This window comes from Betta splendens, chromosome 22 (assembly GCF_900634795.4).
Source record: "Betta splendens chromosome 22, fBetSpl5.4, whole genome shotgun sequence".
NCBI lineage: Eukaryota > Metazoa > Chordata > Actinopteri > Anabantiformes > Osphronemidae > Betta > Betta splendens.
Genome location: NC_040900.2, coordinates 711,794 through 719,646, shown reverse-complemented (window position 1 = coordinate 719,646; position 7,853 = coordinate 711,794). Strand labels below are relative to the sequence as shown.

Sequence of the window (7,853 nt, the reverse complement as noted above, 5' to 3'; positions counted from 1 at the left end):
CGCTCATTATGCACTATCAAACTTGGAATATTACCCCACTTAGCTGATGTTTAATGCTGTAATTAATTCTGAACCCTGCGAGCCAACATCAATTTATTTGATTAGTACTTTGCAAAGTCACACAAAGGTTTTTCACTATTTGAGGCGTGTGTTTGTAACAAGCTCTAAAATCCGGTTTAACATTAGGACTGGGTTTATGTTGGCTGAGATAAGACGCAGCGGCTCGTTTGCATCCACACAGTGAGATCAGGATTAATAGGAACTGACCGCCTCCGCCTTCATGACGTTTATGCATGGGTTTGTTTTGCAGGTCTTAATTGTTGCCTTCACAGCCATAAAAACGCTTTTGCCTTTATTTTATCTATTTTGAGCTGCAGCTTTATTGTCTGTGGGTGAGAAGTGTCACTCGTGTCAGGAAACACAATGAAGAACGAGGCCGTGTTTCCCGACAGCGAGCGACGGATGGGATCAACAGTTCCAGCAAGAGGTGGACGGCTGATCCAGGGTCAGATGAACAGTTCCCTGTCTGCTGTAAAACGCTAAGGGACCTTAGTTGTACATCAACCTGCAGGTCAACCGTCTTCTAATATAAGTCAAAGTTCAGCCTCTTATTTTGACAAGACTCAACTTCCTTAAACAAGTCTGGTCACTGCGACTAGAGCTTTCACCAGCACTAGACAGACAGGTCACCTTCACTGAAGGGTCAGGAAACACAATGATGGTGTAACACACGCAGTTGTCCTTAAAAACACTGATAGAGTGGAAGGACAGATACAAGCCCCCCCCCCCTCTCTCTCTCTCTGTTTGTTCTGGACTTGGTTATCATCGTCACTCTTATTGTCTTCTGTCGCTTGATGTCCTTGTCAAGAAGGCGAGAGACGCGATAAAGCCGCTGTCTCAGTTGCCTTTTAATAGGTTTTATCTGAAGATTCTCAAACAGACGACCTGGACCTGACGCGACTGTTGAGTTTATTAGTGCGCGGACACGTTGGGCGCGTTAATGCTTTAATCTCCACCACCACTGCTGTGTGGACTTCCCGGACGGGCCCAGCCGGTGCAGGCAGATGGCCGCCCACCCGGAGCCTGGCTCCGCTGCTCCGCTCACTCTGCCTTTCTCTATAATTTGACTCCCAGATGTCCGTGTTTGCAGCTGTAAACGTGTTAGAATTCCTAAACCTGCGATCCGGATCGGCAGCAGGCACCAAGTTGAAAACATATTTATCTTTCCAACATCTTCTGATCATGTGCCAGCAGCTGGATCTGATTTGGCGTCTTCTCTCTGAGTCTGTCTGCTGCCTCGTGAAGACAAAAGTCTGTGAGGTAGGAAGAAACTTTATAATGGCATTAAATCACTTGGCCAACCTCTCAAACCTCTGTGTGAAGGCTGGGAGGGTGAGTTGATGTATGGAGGCTGCTGCTGCCAAGGTTTGAGGCTGATGGTGAAACACAGACACAAACTGTGTGTGTTTAATCACACTGGCTTTATTTGCCAAGTCACCATAATGCAGTTTGGAACACGATGACAGATGTCACGTGACGTAAACGGATGCGATGACTGTGTCACTGTGTGGGCAGCACTCGACCTTCACGTCTCATCAACGTTACACAGCTGTGTCTGGTCCGGTTCATCGTGTTACGTGTGCGGCTCTGTCTGCTGAACCCACCGGCCTTCGATGACTCGGAGCCTCTGAGCCTACAGCTTCAACTCAACAGGCCCTGGTCCCAGCTCGTATGTTAATCTGTTAAAGTGTTGTCACGGCGACAGTTTGACTGTCGGTGCATTGTTCCCTGTGTAATGAGCTCCGCCACCGACTTTATGTAAAACACTTCTTCCAAGTTTTAATTGATTAAAAGTCTGCGTGTTACTGCAAGGATCCAATTAGTACTGTAACATGTAAACACCAGTGTGTGTGTGTGTGTGTGTGTGTGTGTGTGTGTGTGTGTGTGTGTGTGTGTGTGTGTGTGTGTGTGTGTGTGTGTGTGTGTGTGTGTGTGTGATGATCAGCCTCATTTCTTAATCACCGCTTTCTGCTCCAGATGAGACTTTATGAGGGACTAAATTGCCTTAAAGGGATTTCATATTAAAGGGATTACACCCATGTAATCCCATTTGTCCCAGTGGACCCCCAAAAACACTCACACACACACACAGCCTGATTAGCATGTGGATACGCACAACATTTCTGTTAACGCTACAAACCATCACGTGATGCTGTTCAAACACACAAATTTAGTGATGTAGGTGTGTGTGTGTGTGTGTGTGTGTGTGTGTGTGTGTGTGTGTGTGTGTGTGTGTGTGTGTGTGTGTGTGTGTGTGTGTGTGTGTGTGTGTGTGGCTGCTGTCGTGGCAACACTCCCTTTTCCCGTCTCCAATTAACAAAGAAAAATCCGCTTCTGTCGCAGGTAATGAGTCTTTAAGGTGAAGAGACTTTGTGTTTGTTCAGTAACACCAAGGTTATTCATTTGTTCCACAAAGAATAGCTGCTGCTCTGGAATGAAAGATCATGGCAGAGAGGATGCAAAGTTGACAAAGAGGATGAGAGACAAGAAAAAGACGAGTAGGCATGATGTGTAGGAAAGGAAGGACAAGACTAGGAGAGAAGGAGGAGGAAGGGGGAAAGGGGGAAAAGTGGACACGTAGCTGACATCCAGCCAATATGGAAAAGTGTGAGAGGAGGACAAAGAGGTGATGGGTGGGAGGAAGAGTGGACCAAAGCAAATGTCTGTATGTCACTGCAAAGTCTCTACGTAGCCGCAGAGCTAAGCTAAGATGAGCTGAGCTAAACTGAGCTGAGCTGAGCTAAAATAAGATAAGCTAAGCTGAGCTAAGATAAGATGAGCTAAACTGAGCTAGAATAAGATAAGATAAGCTGAGCTAAGCTAAGCTTTGCTAAACTGAGCTAAAATAAGATAAGCTAAGCTGAGCTAAGATAAGCTAAACTGAGCTAAAATAAGATGAGCTGAGCTAAAATAAGATAAGATAAGCTGAGCTAAAATAAGATAAAATAAGATGAGCTAAAATAAGATAAGATAAGCTAAACTGAGCTAAAATAAGATGAGCTGAGCTGAGCTAGAATAAGATAAGATAAGCTGAGCTAAGATAAGCTTTGCTAAACTGAGCTAAAATAAGATAAGCTAAGCTGAGCTAAGATAAGCTAAACTGAGCTAAAATAAGATGAGCTAAGCTGAGCTAAGATAAGCTAAACTGAGCTAAAATAAGATAAGATAAGATAAGATGAGCTAAAATAAGATAAAATAAGATGAGCTAAAATAAGATAAGATAAGCTAAACTGAGCTAAAATAAGATGAGCTGAGCTGAGCTAAAATAAGATAAGCTAAGCTGAGCTAAGATGAGCTAAACTGAGCTAAAATAAGATAAGATAAGCTGAGCTAAAATAAGATAAACTAAGCTGAGCTAAAATAAGATAAACTAAGCTGAGCTAAAATAAGCTAAGATAAGCTGAGCTAAGAAAAGATGAGCTAAACTGAGCTAAGCTGAGCTGTAGTTAGTACGTTATCTGAAGAGGTAGGAGAGCGGCGGTGACCTTCTCTGATGTCTCTGCAGGTGGAGCTGACGGGCAGCAGCGTGTTCGACTACATCCACCCCGGCGACCACGTGGAGATGGCAGAACAGCTGGGCATGAAGCTGCCTCCGGGCCGAGGCATGTCTCTGTCCCAGGGCGCCGTCAACGAGGACGGGGCGTCCTCAGCTTCGTCGTCGTCGCACTCGGAGACGCCAGAACCAGGTAGGAAACGGGAGAGCTGCTCTGTGTAAACGCTGAGCTGAGCTCCAGCGTTTCACTGGACCACAGGTGGATCACAGTCTTCCTGCAGTCTGCGTCCATCTGTCCCTGACGCTGCTTCTCCAGCGTTGGGGCGTTTGTCTGCTTGGTGCCATAAACATAAAAGACCACGTTCCTCGCTGGGACCCCCCCCCCCCCCCCCCCCCCTTTAGTCTTTCCCTCCATCCTCTCCTGCATCACATGCTCCAGACTTTTTCCTCCCCAATGCTTTTCAGTGTGCTGCTCGCTCACTCTCTCGTGCTGATGATAATTTAAGTATTAGTGGAAAATCCATTTATAAATTAAACAAAATGACTTGATATCCATCGAGTCCCTTAGTTCATCAGCCTGTTCAAACAAGGAAGGGAAGATTGGCTTCACGGCGGCCGGGGTCTTCGGAGACGGCGCCGTAATTAGATCTGCTGTGGATTTATTCTTGGCTGATTGGTGCTGGTGATGGGTGTGTGTGGAGGCGGAGGGCTTTAAATTAATTGGAGTTCTACATTTGAGGTTTTTGTTCTTTTTTTCTCTTTGACTTTCTGTAAACCTCTAACACACCAAACTGCAGACGCAAGACAAGAGCAGATGTACGCAGTCATCAGAGTCAATTTGTCTGCGCTGTGAAAAGCAGCGACGGGTGATTCCTGGCGCTAACCTGCCCTAAGATGGAAAGATACAGAGACTGTGACTGGGTTCAAAGTGAGGAAGAGAAGAGGGGGGCAGGCGATACGAGACACGTCTGAATCTACATGAACACTCAGCATTCAGGCAACACACCTGGATGAGCAGCAGCGAGTCCAGAGACAAGGGGCGGGTGTTTTCCCAGCTGGAGGCGGGGCCTGTTCCCAATCGCTGCTCTGTGGCTGCTGGTGGCTGTAAACACGTGTGTGGCAGTAATCAGATTACTCCCCTGGAGCGATCAGTCAACCCTCCTCTCTAGACAGTGACTGTACCTGAATACGCGTCCAATCGCTCACTTCTCCTCCTCCTCGTTCTCCATGAGGCTTCTTTATTTCTTGTCCTGCTTTTTCATCTCTGTGTCTTTGAAGTTTCCATTGGGGCACAGCAGCATCCAAACGTGAGCTAAGGGTGTAAAGCCTGTGCAGCTTCGTCTGTAGGACCTAAAGGACGCGTGGAGTCATGTTCTGGATCATTTCTGGCCCAGATTAAATGTGATGGCTCAGATTATCCTTGAGCTTCTGTTCATTCCCCTTTGTGTGAACTGTGCCTGTGAACATTTTTGCTTTAGTTCAAGTTCAAGGCAAACGTAGAAACTCACCTCGTGAGGCTCCATCTCATCAAAGCGCTGAGAGAACATGTACGTGGGGCTTTCACACAGAGCACGTCTCATCACGCCAGCGACTCCAGAGCTTGAGACCTGCTGCGCTGAGCTTGTGCCCTTTGGGTAAAACAAGCACAAAGTTGCTTGTTTCAAAGTAGGAAGTGCAGAAGTGCTTAGTGCGCTGGCTGCGCCGCTGTGATGCATCAGACTCTGACCCCATCGCGTTAATTACAGTCACGCTTATAAAGAATTGAAATTGGAGTTAAAATATGAGACGACCTTGGAGGCGAGAGATCTTCCTTTGAAACCCGACGCTGCTTTCAACACCCTCTTGCAGTTAAGGAGAGTCATCTTTAAAAGCACATGACGCAATTTGACTAATATCAGTCAAACTGGGGCTGAGAGGCTCCGGCGAAGGGTGAGTGGAGGGAAATTATGACTCGTGAGTGTAATTCAGCATCTGACTGAGAGGAGGGAAAACTCTGCCTGTGGGTCTTATTCTCACTAAAGTGTCTTCATTACATATCATCAGCTCAGGGTCAGAGGAACGCTTCTAATGGATCTGCTGGCTCCCTCGCTGGAGGTGTCTGCTCAGACTGATGATGAAGGACCTGAAAACACTTCTACCTGTGGTTAAGATGCTCGGACTCAGACAATCACGCTTGGCTGCATTTGTTCAGTCATTTCTGGGTTTATTGACTCCTCTAGAGCTTTCTCCTGCAGGACACTGAGCTCCACTTCGATGTAAACAGAACAGAAACGTCCCCTGTTTGTCAAAACGTCCAGCATTGAAACTCCTCATTTCATGATTCCCATTTGCAGCCACAGTCAAACTAAAAAGCTTGAACTTAATTGAGTATTTATTTCAATTTTCTCATCAGAGGGTGAGTTAGAAAAACACCCAAATTTCAAAGTCCTTCAGGAAGTAACAGAGCTTCTGCCCTCCAGGAAACACCATAAGTTCTCCATTATTAGCTCCTCGCGGTCTAATTGTCTGCGGCATCGCCTTATTTCAACATCATAAGTCTTTGATTATTGTTGCTAATTATGCTATTAACACAATGGAGGGGCATAATTCGTCATAATCGCTCACATTTATCATAATTACCCAAGTTTACAGTCACCTACATTTAATGTCATTTAGAGCCGCCGTCGGCAGCAACTGCTACCCAAGGACGAGTCGGGGTGTGTGTGTGCGTGCGTGCGTATGTGTGTGTGAGTGTGTGTATGTGTGTGCACGTCTGTGAGTGTATGTGCCTCATATTCGCATTTGAAATGTCACTTTGAGTCCTCGACAGGAGGCAAAGGTCAAATCTGTTGCGATACATATAACACAGTGATGTCTTGTTCTACACACTCAAGTCAAGTGTTGCGTCACCAGCTTTAGAACCTGCTCACAGTCCTGTGAGCTGCTGACTCAGGCTTTAGAACCTTCCTTTGTGTTTACTGTTAGCAGATTGTTGTAGATCTGCTGCTGATCGCGTCCATGTCACCAGCTGCCACTGACGAGTCTGCACACGAGGCGTTCAAGAGCAGGCGGTCATCCATGTTCAGAAGCATTCTGAGCCATATAGTAAATGTCCTACAACAAAACACAAACACCTTTAAAGGAGCAAAACCTTAATAGAACAAACATCATTCTTTCGGGAGTGTAAGATAATGCTAATGCTAATCTACTGTTAGCTGCGTGCTACAGAACGCTGCTTCATGAGGTTGTGGACAGCGCTGATGTTGATACGTGAAACATGTGTTTGACTCAGTTTCCTAAACGTGTGTAGAGGTTTATAGATGTGATGCATGTGTAGATTTCAGCAGAGACATGAAACAGCTCATCTGCAGCCTCGTCAGACTGGCTGCATGACTTCCAGACAGCAGATCAGCCTCACATCCACTAGACGCAGCAACAATGGATTCAGTAAAAGTGTCAAGTAATTAATTCATGGTCACGAGTGTTTAAAAAAAGGCAATAAAAGCACTTGAGGCAAACAAAGAACTTTTCAGAGTAGGACATTATAACTAAAGCAAAATGATCCATTTGGCTAAGTTTTATGAAACTGCCGCCCGTTCACCGCTGCTCTAAATGGAATCTTCAGAGACACAATGGCCAATCAGAGGCCTTTATTAGCAGAGGTTTTTAATTAGGCTTCTCAACGAGGACGGGCTGTTTACAATAGAAGCCAGAGCTGTTCAGATAACGACAGCAGAGGACAGGGCGGCTCTGGACGGCAAATAAGGAGCTGCTCTCTATCTGTCTGTCACGACCGTGATAAGGCGAGAACTTCTCAAGGTCCAGCGTTGAACTTTTAATTTAAAGAGAGATTTAAAGAGAGCAAGAGAGACCTGTTGTGTTACAGCGAATGGGAGAGAAGGAAGGAAGGAAGGAAGGAAGGAAGGAAGGAAGGAAGGAAGGAAGGAAGGAAGGAAGGAAGGAAGGAAGGAAGTCAAAGAGGGAAGAAGGAAAAAAAGAAGAAAGTGAGGAAAGAATCAAGGAACAAAGGAAGGAAATAAGGGAGGGATGGAGGAGGGGAGGGAAGAAGGATGGAAGGACAAAAAGGAAGCAAGGGAGACAAACAGGGGAGATGGAAGGAAAGAAGAATGGGAGGAAAGAAGGAAGGAACAAAGGGAGACAAAGAGGGAAGGAGGAAGGAAGGAAATAAGGGAGACATGGAGGGAGGGAGGAAGGAAGGAAGGAAGGAAGGAAGGAAGGAAGGAAGGAAGGAAGGAAGGAAGGAAGGAAGGAAGGAAGGAAGGAAGGAAGGAAGGACAGTGAAGGAAGAGGGAGACGATCT

At 46.0% G+C, this 7,853-nt stretch overlaps 1 protein-coding gene across 6 annotated transcripts in view; it reads left to right on the top strand.

Annotated features, from left to right (window-relative positions):
* Window positions 1–7,853, top strand: part of LOC114847951 (neuronal PAS domain-containing protein 3) — a 153,755-nt gene that overhangs the window by 120,118 nt on the left and 25,784 nt on the right. For all 6 annotated transcript variants that reach the window (XM_055505465.1, XM_055505462.1, XM_029137953.3 and 3 more), the window contains one exon: window positions 3,566–3,746. In XM_055505465.1, the coding sequence (XP_055361440.1) occupies window positions 3,566–3,746 (181 nt within the window). The remainder of the gene's footprint in view (window positions 1–3,565; window positions 3,747–7,853) is intronic.